Source organism: Oncorhynchus mykiss, chromosome 12 (assembly GCF_057628025.1).
Source record: "Oncorhynchus mykiss isolate SJ-2025 chromosome 12, ASM5762802v1, whole genome shotgun sequence".
Classification (NCBI taxonomy): domain Eukaryota; kingdom Metazoa; phylum Chordata; class Actinopteri; order Salmoniformes; family Salmonidae; genus Oncorhynchus; species Oncorhynchus mykiss.
In genome coordinates, this window is record NC_143033.1 from 89112322 (window position 1) to 89129017 (window position 16696).

The 16696-nt window shown below is 44.2% G+C and overlaps 2 protein-coding genes across 3 annotated transcripts in view; one reads left to right on the forward strand and one right to left on the reverse strand.

Annotated features, from left to right (window-relative positions):
• Window positions 1–16696, reverse strand: part of LOC110511897 (luc7-like protein 3) — a 383846-nt gene that overhangs the window by 212648 nt on the left and 154502 nt on the right. The window lies entirely within an intron of this gene.
• LOC110538728 (voltage-dependent T-type calcium channel subunit alpha-1I) overlaps window positions 1–16696 on the forward strand; it is a 154595-nt gene that overhangs the window by 41217 nt on the left and 96682 nt on the right. For both annotated transcript variants that reach the window (XM_090193955.1, XM_090193953.1), the window contains 2 exons: window positions 2603–2945; window positions 3586–3678. In XM_090193955.1, the coding sequence (XP_090050081.1) occupies window positions 2603–2945; window positions 3586–3678 (436 nt within the window). The remainder of the gene's footprint in view (window positions 1–2602; window positions 2946–3585; window positions 3679–16696) is intronic.

Sequence of the window (16696 nt, forward strand, 5' to 3'; positions counted from 1 at the left end):
TGTGTCAAGTAATTATCTTTTTGTTTTCTCATGATTTGGTTGGGTCTAATTGTGCTGTTGTCCTGGGGCTCTGTAGGGTGTGTTTGTGTTTGTGAACAGAGCCCCAGGACCAGCTTGCTTAGGGGACTCTTCTCCAGGTTCATCTCTCTGTAGCTGATGGCTTTGTTATGGAAGGTTTGTGAATCACTTCCTTTTAGGTGGTTGTAGAATTTGACGGCTCTTTTCTGGATTTTGATAATTAGTGGGTATCGGCCTAATTCTGCTCTGCATGCATTATTTGGTGTTCTACGTTGTACACGGAGGATATTTTTGCAGAATTCTGCGTGCAGAGTCTCAATTTGGTGTTTGTCCCATTTTGTGAAGTCTTGGTTGGTGAGCGGACCCCAGACCTCACAACCATAAAGGGCAATGGGCTCTATGACTGATTCAAGTATTTTTAGCCAAATCCTAATTGGTATGTTGAAATGTATGTTTCTTTTGATGGCATAGAATGCCCTTCTTGCCTTGTCTCTCAGATCGTTCACAGCTTTGTGGAAGTTACCTGTGGCGCTGATGTTTAGGCCAAGGTATGTATAGTTTTTTGTGTGCTCTAGGGCAACAGTGTCTAGATGGAATTTGTATTTGTGGTCCTGGTGACTGGACCTTTTTTGGAACACCATTATTTTGGTCTTACTGAGATTTACTGTCAGGGCCCAGGTCTGACAGAATCTGTGCATAAGATCTAGGTGCTGCTGTAGGCCCTACTTGGTTGGGGACAGAAGCACCAGATCATCAGCAAACAGTAGACATTTGACTTCAGATTCTAGCAGGGGGAGGCCGGGTGCTGCAGACTTTTCTAGTGCCCGCGCCAATTCGTTGATATATATGTTGAAGAGGGTGGGGCTTAAGCTGCATCCCTGTCTAACCCCACGACCCTGTGTGAAGAAATGTGTGTGTTTTTTGCCAATTTTAACCGCACACTTGTTGTTTGTGTACATGGATTTTATAATGTCGTATGTTTTACCCCCAACACCACTTTCCATCGGTTTGTATAGCAGACCCTCATGCCAGATTGAGTCGAAGGCTTTTTTGAAATCAACAAAGCATGAGAAGACTTTGCCTTTGTTTTGGTTTGTTTGGTTGTCAATTAGGGTGTGCAGGGTGAATACATGGTCTGTTGTACGGTAATTTGGTAAAAAGCCAATTTGACATTTGCTCAGTACATTGTTTTCATTGAGGAAATGTACGAGTCTGCTGTTAATAATAATGCAGAGGATTTTCCCAAGGTTACTGTTGACACATATTCCACGGTAGTTGTTGGGGTCAAATTTGTCTCCACTTTTGTGGATTGGGGTGATCAGTCCTTGGTTCCAAATATTGGGGAAGATGCCAGAGCTAAGTATGATGTTAAAGAGTTTTAGTATAGCCAATTGGAATTTGTTGTCTGTATATTTGATCATTTCATTGAGGATACCATCAATCATCTCTCTCTCTCTCTCTCTCTCTCTCTCTCTCTGTCTCTGTCTCTGTCTCTGTCTCTCTCTCTCTCTCTCTCTCTCTCTGTCTCTTTCTCTCTCTCTCTCTCTCTCTCTCTCTCTCTCTCTCTCTCTCTCTCTCATGATGTCATCACTGTGCATCTCTTTAAGGGTTTCATAAAGTGTGTCTGTCCCTCTGCCTGTCCATGTATGTGTGCATACTGTTACACAGGTCCATATATAAGTGGTGGTTATTGATCCTGTTGTGGTTCTCAGTATATCTGGGGTCTCTCTCTGTGGTCAAGGACAAAGACTATATGTCAGCAGAATACAGCCTGGTATTGAGGAGGAGACAGAATAGACAGACTGGTGAAGGAATGACACCCAAAGGATATGAGCCGTTTACCCTTAGTCAATAGAATACTAGAGCCCTAATGCTTTGCTCCTGAGGGGTGTTGTGTATATGTGTGACCTATGGGTGACCTATGGGTGACCTGTGAGTGACGGTTTGTGTGTGTGTGTGTGTGTGTGTTTTTCAGTCAGTATGACATGTGACCTATAGGTGTGTTCCTTTCATGGTCAGGGAGAGAGAGCACACAGACGATGGAGAGATGGAGAGGAGAGTTATTTCTCTCAAACAGACAGGTGAATAGTCAGTCTGCTCCTATATAGAGGAAACAGGACACACATATAAAATGGAAATGACTAGTTCCACTTCAACTGATTATAATCATTTAAAGTCTGGTTTGATATTTGTACAAAATACAAAATTAAAATCACCTGCCCTGGCACTAAGATTGCAGAGGTGTGTGAATGGCATGTTTAAAACCTCTGGTGGGGAGTAATATGATACTCCAAGAGTTGTGTTTGTGGCAGATTCTGCCCAAGTGAGTAAATGATCCCTACGCACTTCTGCTCCGCCTACTTCCTGTTTCTGCTAGTATCCTGTGATAAAAATAGTCAAAATACATGAGGAGTTTGGAATTGGGTAAGTGTGTGTATGTGTGTATGCGTGCCTGTGGCGTGTTAATGTGTATGTGTGTGCAGCCTGCATGTGTGTGCGCATACATCTTTGTGTGCTTACGTGTGTGTGTGATCACACATGCATGTTTATAACACACTCTTTCTCTCTCTCTTCACCCTCCCAGTTCGTCAGGTCTGACCCTACCCGCCCCTTACTACCAGCCGGAGGAGGATGACGAGCGCCCCTTCATCTGCTCTCTGGCCCAGGATAACGGGATCATGTCGTGTGGTGACGTCCCGGCCCGGAGGGAGGGGGGAAGGACCTGCTGTCTGGACAGGGAGGATGCCTACCACCGCCAGTCCCTGGGGCTCATCCCTGAACCACTAGTCAACAGTTCAGCCAGTGCAGTGGGTCTCTGTATCAACTGGAACCAGTACTATACTAGATGCCATACTGGACATAACAATCCACATAAGGGGGCGATCAACTTCGATAACATCGTATACGCCTGGATTGTTATCTTCCAGGTAAGAGATGAGGGGAGAGGAGAGGAGAGGAGTGGAGTGGAGAGGAGATGGGGAGGAGAGGAGAGGTGGGGGATGGGGAGGAGAGGAGAGGGGAGAGGAGAGGGGAGGGGAGAGGGGAGAGGGGAGGGGAGAGAAGAGGGGATGGGAGAGGGGAGAGGAGGGGAGAGGAGAGGAGAGGAGAGAGAAGAGGGGAGGGGAGAGAAAAGAGGAGAGGAGAGGAGGGGAGGAGAGGAGAGGAGAGGAGAGGAGATGGGTGATTAGAGGGGAAGGGAGAGAGGGAAGGGGATGGAAGAGAGGGGAGAGGGGAGAGGGGAGGGGATGGGAGAGGGGAGGGGGGGGAGGAGGGAAGGGGGAGGGGATGGGGGAAGGGAGGGGATGAGGGAGGGGAGGTGGGGAGAGGGGAGTGGATGAGGGGAGTGGATGGGGAGAGTGGATGGCGAGAGGCGAGTGGATGGGGAGGGAGAGGGGATGGGAGAGGAGAGGGGAGGAGGGGATGGAGATGGAGAGGGAAGGGGTTGAGGGTGTTGGGAGGACACACACACACAATAATGCATGCACACCTACAAGCGTACACACACACACACACACACACACACACACACACACACAAACCCTCAGCTGGTTGTGTATCTGTCTCCAGGTGATCACCCTGGAAGGCTGGGTAGAGATCATGTACTATGTAATGGATGCTCACTCCTTCTACAACTTCATCTACTTCATCTTCCTCATCATCGTAAGTACACTACACACACCAACATGATGCTATCACAACAAATCTGTACTGTGTTTTGTCAATCAGTTTGTAACTGGGCTTCCACCACAAAACAATGCCCTGTTAGGTTTGCAAAATTCTGGAGACAGGAAGCAGGAAATCAGGAATCGTGTAACCAGGATTCCAGGCTAACCTATAGGAAATGTGGGAAAGTTACCATAATGTTGCAACACTACACCCTATGTGTTAAGAGATTGATTGAGATAGTTTGCTTTGCTTTTATTCATACGCAAAACTGGCCTTCAGTGTATATGGTCAAAGGTCCTCCAACTGAAACATTCCACTCTGCCTTTGTAAGTGATTCCTCTTTCCCTCCGAGGACTCATCTCCTGGCCCTCATAATGCTCCCATGGGACTCGTTTCTGACTGGCAGATTGCAGTGTTAATAGACTTGTAAAATCAGACCGTAAGATACACGGTTTCCAGAATCAATGGCCGGGTAGACAGTAAAGTGAATTTATCTGAGGCTTAATCTCTGTAATGGATGTGAGAGCAAAGAGGGGGCTGAAAGTTTGGCTCCGCCTACTGTTCCTTCTTACTTTATTGGCGGCCATGTTTTTGAAGAAACACTGTTGAATACGCCTGAAGATGGAGAAAACACTGGTGAATACGCCTGAAGATGGAGAAACACTGGTGAATACGCCTGAAGATGGAGAAACACTGGTGAATACGCCTGAAGATGGAGAAAACACTGGTGAATACGCCTGAAGATGGAGAAACACTGGTGAATACGCCTGAAGATGGAGAAACACTGGTGAATACGCCTGAAGATGGAGAAACACTGGTGAATACGCCTGAAGATGGAGAAAACACTGGTGAATACGCCTGAAGATGGAGAAAACACTGGTGAATACGCCTGAAGATGGAGAAAACACTGGTGAATACGCCTGAAGATGGAGAAAACACTGGTGAATACGCCTGAAGATGGAGAAACACTGGTGAATACGCCTGAAGATGGAGAAACACTGGTGAATACGCCGGAAGATGGAGAAACACTGGTGAATACGCCTGAAGATGGAGAAACACTGGTGAATACGCCTGAAGATGGAGAAAACACTGGTGAATACGCCTGAAGATGGAGAAACACTGGTGAATACGCCTGAAGATGGAGAAACACTGGTGAATACGCCTGAAGATGGAGAAACACTGGTGAATACGCCTGAAGATGGAGAAACACTGGTCAATACGCCTGAAGATGGAGAAACACTGGTGAATACGCCGGAAGATGGAGAAACACTGGTGAATACGCCGGAAGATGGAGAAAACACTGGTGAATACGCCTGAAGATGGAGAAACACTGGTGAATACGCCTGAAGATGGAGAAACACTGGTGAATACGCCTGAAGATGGAGAAACACTGGTGAATACGCCTGAAGATGGAGAAACACTGGTGAATACGCCTGAAGATGGAGAAAACACTGGTGAATACGCCTGAAGATGGAGAAACACTGGTGAATACGCCTGAAGATGGAGAAAACACTGGTGAATATGCCTGAAGATGGAGAAAACACTGGTGAATACGCCTGAAGATGGAGAAAACACTGGTGAATACGCCTGAAGATGGAGAAACACTGGTGAATACGCCGGAAGATGGAGAAACACTGGTGAATACGCCGGAAGATGGAGAAAACACTGGTGAATACGCCTGAAGATGGAGAAACACTGGTGAATACGCCTGAAGATGGAGAAACACTGGTGAATACGCCTGAAGATGGAGAAACACTGGTGAATACGCCTGAAGATGGAGAAACACTGGTGAATACGCCTGAAGATGGAGAAAACACTGGTGAATACGCCTGAAGATGGAGAAACACTGGTGAATACGCCTGAAGATGGAGAAAACACTGGTGAATATGCCTGAAGATGGAGAAAACACTGGTGAATACGCCTGAAGATGGAGAAAACACTGGTGAATACGCCTGAAGATGGAGAAACACTGGTGAATACGCCTGAAGATGGAGAAACACTGGTGAATACGCCGGAAGATGGAGAAACACTGGTGAATACGCCGGAAGATGGAGAAGCACAGGTCCGTTTTAGAATATCAGGTGGAGGGAGATTAGGGAGAGAGAAGAGGGAGGAGGAGGGAGAGAGATGGGGTGGAGGAGGGAGAGAGGAGGAGGATAGATGAGGAGAAGGAGGGAGAAGAGGGAGGAGGCATAGGAGGGAGAGAGATGGGGAGGAGGTAGAGAGGAGGAGGAGTGATGGGGAGAAGGAGGGAAAGACATGGGGAGGAGGAGGGAGAGAGAAAGAGGAAGAGGAGGGATAGAGATGGGGAGGAAGAGGGGAGAGACGGAGAGGAGGAGAGAGAAATGGGGGAGGAGGAGATACAGTATAAAGAGAGAGAATGAAGGAAAGAGAGGGTTGAATGAGCGATATGAGAGTTTGAGAGACAAATGTAGAGAGAGAAGGAGTGATGAGGATATAAGATAAAACAGAAAGAGGAGTATGAAAAGAGAGGAGTGAGAGAGGAAGAAAGGGATATGAAAGAGAAGTGTACAAATATAGAGGAATATTGAAAAGAGAGAGGTGAGAAGAGAGGGATGAAAGACAGAGGAGATAAGATAAGAGGAGAGAAACAGGTTGAGATGTCTCTGTCTCTGCAGGCGTCAGGATGCTTTGTGGCACCCGGCGGCCATTTTAATCCAGGCCTCGCGGCGTGCCGTCTGACTAGCGATAGGTCTTAATCCGGTTTGGGTCACAGCGAGTGACCGAATTAGCATTAGCGTTTAATTAGTAACGATCAGAGTGGTGGGCTCCCGTCGCGAGTGTGTGACACATATGCAGTGCACACACACTTCTACCCACACACACACATACTTGTGATGCGGATTCTAACAGAGAGACATGCTGTCCCCAAGATGATGCCATGTCATCATGTGTTCATATCCCAGCATGCATTGCCAGACAGCCCTCTGAGGACTCAGAGGAAGTGACTGCTGTGAATTATGGGTAATTATTTGAAGGAAAGGAGACGAGATCATATACGGTGTTCACATTCTCAAATAAGCTTAAGAGGGAAACATAATTGAGGGAAACAGCAATACTATACAGTTAGACTAGGGGCTCCCGAGTGGCACAGCGACCTAAGGCACTGCATCTCAGTGCTAGAGGTGTCACTACACACCCTGCTATGAGTCCAGGCTGTATCACAACCGGCTGTGATTGGGAGTCCCATAGGGCGTTGCACATTTCGCCCAGCATCGTCATGGGTTAGGCTTTGGCCAGGGTAGGCCGTCATTGTAAATAATAATTTTTTTGAAATTGAAAATAGACTGTTATTGGTTAGCTTTTTGAGAGGACAGTCATAAACCTGTTGCGTTCATGCTCTTATCTTTACGACCACAGAGCTGCTCCTCTCCAGACCCTCCCCTCTAACAACACATTCACATTATTACCATTCAGAGACTCCTCAATGTCATCCCCAACAACAGGAGCTGGGGATCTTTTCTAGTCTCTTGAGTTTGTGTTCAATTCAATCAAACCAGCAATGCAGTAGCTCGTTTTGAATGGTTAAATAAAATCATGGAATGGTTCGGGTTTCTGTAAAACTTACTACTGCAAAGAGGTAGACAAGAGAGTACCTTTCACAGGTACAGTTGAAGTGGGAAGTTTACATACATTTAGGTGGGAGTCATTAGAACTCGTTTTTCAACCACAAATTTCTTGTTAACAAACTATAGTTTTAGCAAGTCGGTTAGGATATCTACTTTGTGCATGACACGAGTCATTTTTCCAACAATTGTTTACAGACAGATTGTTTCACTTAAAATTAATTGTACCACAATTCCATTGGGTCAGAAGTTTACATACACTAAATTGACTGTGCCTTTAAACAGCTTGGAAAATTCCAGAAAATGATGTCATGGCTTTAGAAGCTTCTGATAGGCTAATGGACATCATTTGAGTCAATTGGAGGTGTACCTGTGGATGTATTTCAAGGCCTACCTTCAAACTCAGTGCCTCTTTGCTTGACATCATGGGAAAATCAAAAGGAATCAGCCAAGACCTCAGAAAAAAATGTAGACCTCCACAAGTCTACTTCATCCTTGGGAGCAAGTCCTATACAAGTCCTATATCGACATAACCTGAAAGGCCGCTCAGCAAGGAAGAAGCCACTGCTCCAAAACCGCCATAAAAAAGCCAGACTACGGTTTGCAACTGCACATGGGGACAAAGATCGTACTTTTTGGAGAAATGTCCTCTGGTCAAAAATAGAACTGTTTGGCCATAATGACCATCGTTATGTTTGGAGGAAAACGGGGGAGGCTTGCAAGCCTTAGAACACCATCCTAACCGTGAAGCACGGGGGTGGCAGCATCATGTTGTGAGGGTGCTTTGCTGCAGGAGGGACTGGTGCATTTCACAAAATAGATGGCATCATGAGGTAGGAAAATTATGTGGATATATTGAACAACATCTCAAGACATCAGTCAGGAAGTTAATTAAAGCTCTGTCGCAAATGGGTCTTCCAAATGGACAATGACCTCAAGCATACTTCCAAAGTTGTGGCAAAATGGCTTAAGGACACCAAAGTCAAGGTATTGGAGTGGCCATCACCGAGCCCTGACTTCATTCCTATAGAAGATTTGTGGGCAGAACTGAAAATGTGTGTGCGAGTAAGGAGGCCTACAAACCTGACTCAGTTACACCAGCTCTGTCAGGAGGAATGGGCCAAAATTCACCCAACTTATTGTGGGAAGCTTGTGGAAGGTTACCCGGAACATTTTACCCAAGTTAAACAATTTAAAGGAAATGCTACCAAATACTAATTGAGAGTATGTAAACTTCTGCCCCACTGTGAATGTGATGAAAGAAATAAAAGCTGAAATAAATAATTCTCTCTACTATTATTCTGACATTTCACATTTGTACAATAAAGTGGTGATCCTAACTGACCTAAGACAGGGAACTTTTACAGGATTAAATGTCAGGAAATGTGAAAAACTGAGTTTACATGTATTTGTTTAAGGTGTATGTAAACTTCCGACTTCAACTGTATATGCTTCCTGTTGATCAGAATAAGAAGTGTCTGTGTGTGTGGGCAGCAGTTTCGAAACACAATACGTAAACAAATATATTGCGAGTTGGATTGAATGCCAGGCAGAATATCACTGTACTGTTAAATAGGCCTGATCATACTAAGATGATTGCGTCATGGTGCTGTGTGAATACATAAGCGTTCACTTGGTTGGCAAGTCTGAAACAGAGGCTGGCATTGGCCGTGCGCATTCTGATTGTCAGCGTCCTTCGTGACCTGGAGACAGGCGTCGAATCACAGCATAGTTACATCTGTCTGGGGATAATGCAGCAACTCGATTGGCTTTAACCTGTGTGGGCGTGTCTGAACTTTTTCTGTATCTTCCTGCCAAGTTCTCATTTTCCTCTATCAGCTCCAATCGCAGTCATGTTAACCTGTTGCTCGGCAACTGACTGGTGACTGCCAGTTTTTCCCATAGTCACAGATCTAGGATCAGCTTACCTTCCCAAAAACTTTAATGTAACTTTAGGGAGAAAGAAGTACAACTGACCATAGGTCACTGTCTAGGAACAATGTATCCCTACTGTTGAGTGGCCCTTTATCCCTGTGTGAAGACTCCGTAGGCACGGTGGGAGCTGACCCTGTGGGGTACTGTGTGTTGTTCTTAGTTAGAGCCATCCAGATCTTGATTCTAATGATGAAGGAATGATTGTCTAATGTGTTAGAGATATTCTGCTTGTCATTTGTTAGTATAATGTGTTACTCCTAATGAAGTACCTCAAGATATGTCTGGAGGCCTGGGGTCCCCCTGATTGTTATTCACTAATCTCAAAGCCAAAAAGTGAATCTTGCGCGCGCTGACCAGCAGCAACTCCATTATAGACGCCCAGTGGTCTTCCACTGTATGTATCTGTGTGTGTTTCTTATTTTCTCCATCTCTCCAGCAGTCTCTCTCTCTCTCTCTCTCTCTCTCTCTCTCTCTCTCTCTCTCTCTCTCTCTCTCTCTCTCTCTCTCTCTCTCTCTCTTTCTCTCTCTCTCTCTCTCTGTCTCTGTCTCTCAATTCAATTCAAAGGGCTTTACTAGCATGGAAAACATATCTTTACATTGCCAAAGCAAATGAAATAGATAATAAACAAAAGTGAAATTAACAATAAAAAATGAACACTAAACATTACACTTACAAAAGTTCCAAAAGAATAGAGACATTTCAAATGTCATGTTATGTCTATATACAGTGTTGTAACAATGTTGTAACGATGCGCAAATAGTTCAAGTACAAAAGGGAAAATAAAAACATCAACATGGGTTGTATTTACAATGGTGTTTGTTCTTCACTGGTTGCCCTTTTCTTGTGGCAACAGGTCACATATCTTGCTGCTGTGATTGCACACTGTGGTATTTACCCAGTAGGTATGTGAGTTTATCAAAATTGGATTTGTTTGTGAATTCTTTGTGGGTCTGTGTAATCTGAGGGAAATATGTGTATCTAATATGGTCATACATTTGGCAGGATGTTACTAATTGCAACGCAGTTTCTATCTCATTTTGTGGGCAGTGTGCACATAGCCTTTCTTTTGAGAGCCAGGTCTGTCTACTCTCTCTCTTTGTTTCTCTCTCCCTCTTTCTCCCTCTATCACTCTCCCTCTTTCTCTCTCTACCTCTATCACTCTCCCTCTTTCTCTCTCTACCTCTATCACTCTCCCTCTTTCTCTCTCTCTCTCTTTCTCCCCCCTCTCTTTCTCCCCCCTCTCTCTCTCTTTCTCCCCCCTCTCTTTCACCCCCTCTCTCTCTCTTTCTCCCCCCTCTTTTTCTCCCCCCCTCTCTCTCTTTCTCCCCCTTTCTTTCTCCCCCTCTCTCTCCTTCCCTCTATATTAAGGGCTGGTATTAAGTGGAGGTATAAATCAAAGGTGGTCAGATGATCCTATCAGTGAGTTCTACTGTAATGAACTTACAGACTCTGAAGTTTCACCTCTAGTCTTACTGCAGTCAAACAGATAGTTGACATTCTACTGTACTTCTAGGAAGGCCAGGATACGTTGGCATTGATTTTGTCTGCTGCCTGTTTCAAGTTGATGTGTCCGTGAAAGAAAGATGAGAGATGCATTGAATTACATGAAACCTTATAGCTGAGTGACACCAAGAAAGGGAGGGTCTCATTCTGTTAGTGTGTGTGTGTGTGTGTGTGTGTGTGTGTGTGTGTGTGTGTGTGTGTGTGTGTGTGTGTGTGTGTGTGTGTGTGTGTGTGTGTGTGTGTGTGTGTGTGCGCGCACGTGTGCCTGCATGTGATTAGTGATTCTGATCAGCAGGCTACTTTGATCCTAATCACCAGGAAGTCCAATTTCACTGATTCACATTATTACTGCATTATGCACGCACACGCACACACACACACACCTGTCTGGAGGTGAATCAAAGGCCCCACACACCTGCAGACCAGCCCTGAACTAGGATCACAGATGGAGCCTTCCCCTCCCCTTCTTTCTACATATCTCTGTCCTCTCTATTCCCTTCTCCTCTTCTCTCTACATATCTCTGTCCTCTCTACTTCCTTCTCCTCTTCTCTCTACGTATCTCTGTCCTCTCTACTCCCTTCTCCTCTTCTCTATGCATATCTCTGTCCTCTCTACTCCCTTCTCCTCTTCTCTCTACATATCTCTGTCCTCTCTACTTCCTTCTCCTCTTCTCTCTACGTATCTCTGTCCTCTCTACTTCCTTCTCCTCTTCTCTCTACGTATCTCTATCCTCTACTCCCTTCTCCTCTTCTCTCTACATATCTCTGTCCTCTCTACTTCATTCTCCTCTTCTCTCTACACCATTCTCCTCTTCTCGCTACATATCTCTGTCCTCTCTATTCCCTTCTCCTCTTCTCTCTACATATCTCTGTCCTCTCTACTTCCTTCTCCTCTTCTCTCTACATATCTCTGTCCTCTACTTCCTTCTCCTCTTCTCTCTACATATCTCTGTCCTCTCTACTCCCTTCTCCTCTTCTCTCTACATATCTCTGTCCTCTCTACTCCCTTCTCCTCTTCTCTATACATCTCTGTCCTATTTTCTCCTGTCCTTCCTTCCCTCTTCTCTCCCTCTTCTCGTCTCTCTCCTCTCTCTCTCTTCTACAGTCTGCTGTGAAGATTTAGAGACTGCCTGGCACATGGCTTTGCTCACTCTCCTCTCCTCTCCTCTCCTCTCTTATCTCCTCTCCTCTCCTCTCCTCTCCTCTCCTCTCCTCTCCTCTCCCCTCCCCTCCCCTCCCCTCCCCTCCTCTCCTCTCCTCTCCTCTCCTCTCCTCTCCTCTCTTCCTATCTTCTCTATTCTCTCCTCTCCTCTCCTCTCCTCTCCTCTCCTCTCCTCTCCTCTCCTCTCCTCTCCTCTCCTCTCCTCTCCTCTCCTCTCCTCTCCTCTCCTCTCCTCTCCTCTCCTCTCCTCTCCTCTCTGTCTTTAAAGAGGCTTAGTGCTGTGTTTAATAGCTACACGTTGCTGCCACATCCGTCACACAGCTCCACACACTCTGAGCCTGATCCACCTCTGGGAGAAGTGTGTGATGTGCATGTATGCTCTTTTGCCTGTGTGCATGCATGCATTAGTGTGGGTGAGTGTACAGATGCGCTATCTTAATTGGACTCTGTTTCTCACAGCAGGAAAATAATCCTGAAGCAACAGGAAATGTGAATTATTATGTGTATTATAATTAATGGACATTTCTTGTAGGCCAGATCAAGTCTGTGGAAATTACAAATGTTGAATACAATACCATTTGCATGTGAATAGATCAGATGTGTGTGATGTTTGGAAGGCAACAGAGCTGTGTATAGCTACCCCTGTGGGGTTTTTCTGGGTGGAGTTAGTGGGTTGTCTATCTCTCCTGTTGATCTGATCAGGAGAGTGAAGCTGTGCAGCAGAACCTAACAACTCAATACACCCCTTCCTGCCCCGCAGTCTACCTGTCAGATAACACTTCATCACCCCACAGGGTCAGCCAAGGGCCAGGTGAACTCCTGGGAGTTCATTCTGTGCAATCGTTCACTTCCCTTGCATGTATTTAGAGGAAATGGACTGGTGTCAGTATTATGGTTTCACCAATCCAAAGCTTATTGAGGAGAAGGATAGAGAATGCAGTGGTTCTCTATTTTCTGACTCACACAGAGAGAGAGAGAGAGTGTGTGTATTAACCTCTCTGGGATATGTGGGACGGTAGCGTCCCACCTCGCCAACAGCCAGTGAAATTGCTGGGCGCCAAATTCAAAACAACAGAAATTCCATAATTAAAATTCCTCCATCATACATGTTTTTTACACCATTTTAAAGATAAACTTGTTGTAAATCCAGCCACAGTGTCCGATTGCAAAAAGGCTTTACGAAGGAAGCACAACAAACGATTATGTTAGTTCAGTACCTAGTCACAGAAAAACACAGCCATTTTTCCAGCCAAAGAGAGGAGTCACAAAAAGCAGAAATAGAGATTAAATTAATCACTAACCTTTGATGATCTTCATAAGATGACACTCATAGGACTACATGTTACACAATACATGTATGTTTTGTTCGATAAAGTTCATATTTATATCCAAAAATCTAAGTTTACATTGGCGCGTTACGTTCAGTAATGTTTTGCTTCCAATACATCCGGTGATTTTGCAGAGAGCCACATGAATTTACAGAAATACTCATCGTAAATGTTGATGAAAATACAAGTGTTATACATGGAACTTTAGATAAACTTCTCTTTAATGCAACCGCTGTGTCAGATTTAAAAAAAGCTTTACCGAAAAAGCACACCATGCAATAATCTGAGTACAGCACTCAGACAACAAAACAAGCCATACAGATATCCGCCATGTTGTGGAGTCAACAGAAGTCAGAAATAGCATTATAAATATTGACTTACCATTGATGATTTTCATCAGAATGCACTCCCAGGAATCCCAGTTCCACAATAAATGTTTGATATATTCGATAAAGTCCATTTATGTCCAAATACCTCCTTTTTGTTCGCGCGTTTAGTACACAATCCAAACTCACGAGGCGCAGGCAAGTCCAGGCGAAAGTTCAGACGAAAAGTCATATTACAGTTCGTAGAAACATGTCAAACGAAGTATAGAATCAATCTTTAGGATGTTTTTATCATAAATCTTCAATAATGTTTCAACCGGAGAATTCCTTTGTCTGTAGAAATGCAATGGAATGCAGGTTGCTAACACGTGAGCGCACGTGATCAGCTCATGTCACTCTGTCAGACCCCTGACTCATTCAGCTCTCATTCCCACCTCCTTCACAGTAGAATCCTCAAACAAGGCTCTAAAGACTGTTAACATCTAGTGGAAGCCTTGGGAAGTGCAATATGACCCCATAGACCCTGTATATTCGATAGGCAATGACTTGAAAAACTACAAATCTCCGATTTTCCACTTCCTGGTTGGATTTTTTCTCAGGTTTTTGCCTGCCATATGAGTTCTGTTATACTCACAGACATCATTCAAACAGTTTTAGAAACTCCAGAGTGTTTTCTGTCCAAATCTACTAATAATATGCATATCTTAGCTTCTGGGCCTGAGTAGCAGGCAGTTTACTCTGGGCACCTTATTCATCCAAGTTACTCATTACTGCCCCCAGTCCCAAATAAGTTATTAACAGAGAGAGAGAGAGAGAGTATTAACAGAGAGAGAGTATTAACAGAGAGAGAGTATTAACAGAGAGCGAGAGAGTATTAACAGAGAGCGAGAGAGTATTAACAGAGAGAGAGAGTATTAACAGAGACGGCAGGGTAGCCTAGTGGTTAGAGCGTTGGACTAGTAACCGGAAGGTTGTGAGTTCAAACCCCCGAGCTGACAAGGTACAAATCTGTCGTTCTGCCCCTGAACAGGCAGTTAACCCACTGTTCCCAGGCCGTCATTGAAAATAAGAATTTGTTCTTAACTGACTTGCCTGGTTAAATAAAGGTAAAATAAATAAATAAAATAAAAATTAACTTCTTGCGTCGAGCAATCCCGTATCCGGGAGCGTAATCATAGCCTCAAGCTCATTAGCAGAACGCAATGTTAACTATTCATGAAAATCGCAAATGAAATGAAATAAATATATTGGCTCACAAGCTTAGCATTTTGTTAACAACACTGTCATCTCAGATTTTCAAAATATGTTTTTCAACCATAGCTACACAAGCATTTGTGTAAGAGTATTGATAGCTAGCATAGCATTAAGCCTAGCATTCAGCAGGCAACATTTTCACAAAAACAAGAAAAGCATTCAAATAAAATAATTTACCTTTGAAGAACTTCGGATGTTTTCAATGAGGAGACTCTCAGTTAGATAGCAAATGTTCCGTTTTTCCAAAAAGATTGTTTGTGTAGGAGAAATCGCTCCGTTTTGTTCATCACGTTTGGCTAAGGAAAAAAAACGAAAATTCAGTCATTACAACGCCAAACTTTTTTCCAAATTAACTCCATAATATCGACAGAAACATGGCAAACGTTGTTTAGAATCAATCCTCAAGGTGTTTTTCACATACAGTGCCTTGCAAAAGTATTCGGCCCCCTTGAACTTTGCAACCTTTTGCCACATTTCAGGCCTCAACAAGAATCAACAACAAGTGGGACACAATCATGAAGTGGAACGACATTTATTGGATATTTCAAACTTTTTTAACAAATCAAAAACTGAAAAATTGGGCGTGCAAAATTATTCAGCCCCTTTACTTTCAGTGCAGCAAACTCTCTCCAGAAGTTCAGTGAGGATCTCTGAATGATCCAATGTTGACCTAAATGACTAATGATGATAAATACAATCCACCTGTGTGTAATCAAGTCTCCGTATAAATGCACCTGCACTGTGATAGTCTCAGAGGTCTGTTAAAAGCGCAGAGAGCATCATGAAGAACAAGGAACACACCAGGCAGGTCCGAGATACTGTTGTGAAGAAGTTGAAAGCCGGATTTGGATACAAAAAGATTTCCCAAGCTTTAAACATCCCAAGGAGCACTGTGCAAGCGATAATATTGAAATGGAAGGAGTATCAGACCACTGCAAATCTACCAAGACCTGGCCGTCCCTCTAAACTTTCAGCTCATACAAGGAGAAGACTGATCAGAGATGCAGCCAAGAGGCCCATGATCACTCTGGATGAACTGCAGAGATCTACAGCTGAGGTGGGAGACTCTGTCCATAGGACAACAATCAGTCGTATATTGCACAAATCTGGCCTTTATGGAAGAGTGGCAAGAAGAAAGCCATTTCTTAAAGATATCCATAAAAAGTGTTGTTTAAAGTTTGCCACAAGCCACCTGGGAGACACACCAAACATGTGGAAGAAGGTGCTCTGGTCAGATGAAACCAAAATTGAACTTTTTGGCAACAGTGCAAAACGTTATGTTTGGCGTAAAAGCAACACAGCTGAACACACCATCCCCACTGTCAAACATGGTGGTGGCAGCATCATGGTTTGGGCCTGCTTTTCTTCAGCAGGGACAGGGAAGATGGTTAAAATTGATGGGAAGATGGATGGAGCCAAATACAGGACCATTCTGGAAGAAAACCTGATGGAGTCTGCAAAAGACCTGTCTTCCAACAAGACAATGATCCAAAACATAAAGCAAAATCTACAATGGAATGGTTCAAAAATAAACATATCCAGGTGTTAGAATGGCCAAGTCAAAGTCCAGACCTGAATCCAATCGAGAATCTGTGGAAAGAACTGAAAACTGCTGTTCACAAATGCTCTCCATCCAACCTCACTGAGCTCGAGCTGTTTTGCAAGGAGGAATGGGAAAAAAAATGTCAGTGTCTCGATGTGCAAAACTGATAGAGACATACCCCAAGCGACTTACAGCTGTAATCGCAGCAAAAGGTGGCACTACAAAGTATTAACTTAAGGGGGCTGAATAATTTTGCACGCCCAATTTTTCAGTTTTTGATTTGTTAAAAAAGTTTGAAATATCCAATAAATGTCGTTCCACTTCATGATTGTGTCCCACTTGTTGTTGATTCTTCACAAAAAATACATTTTTA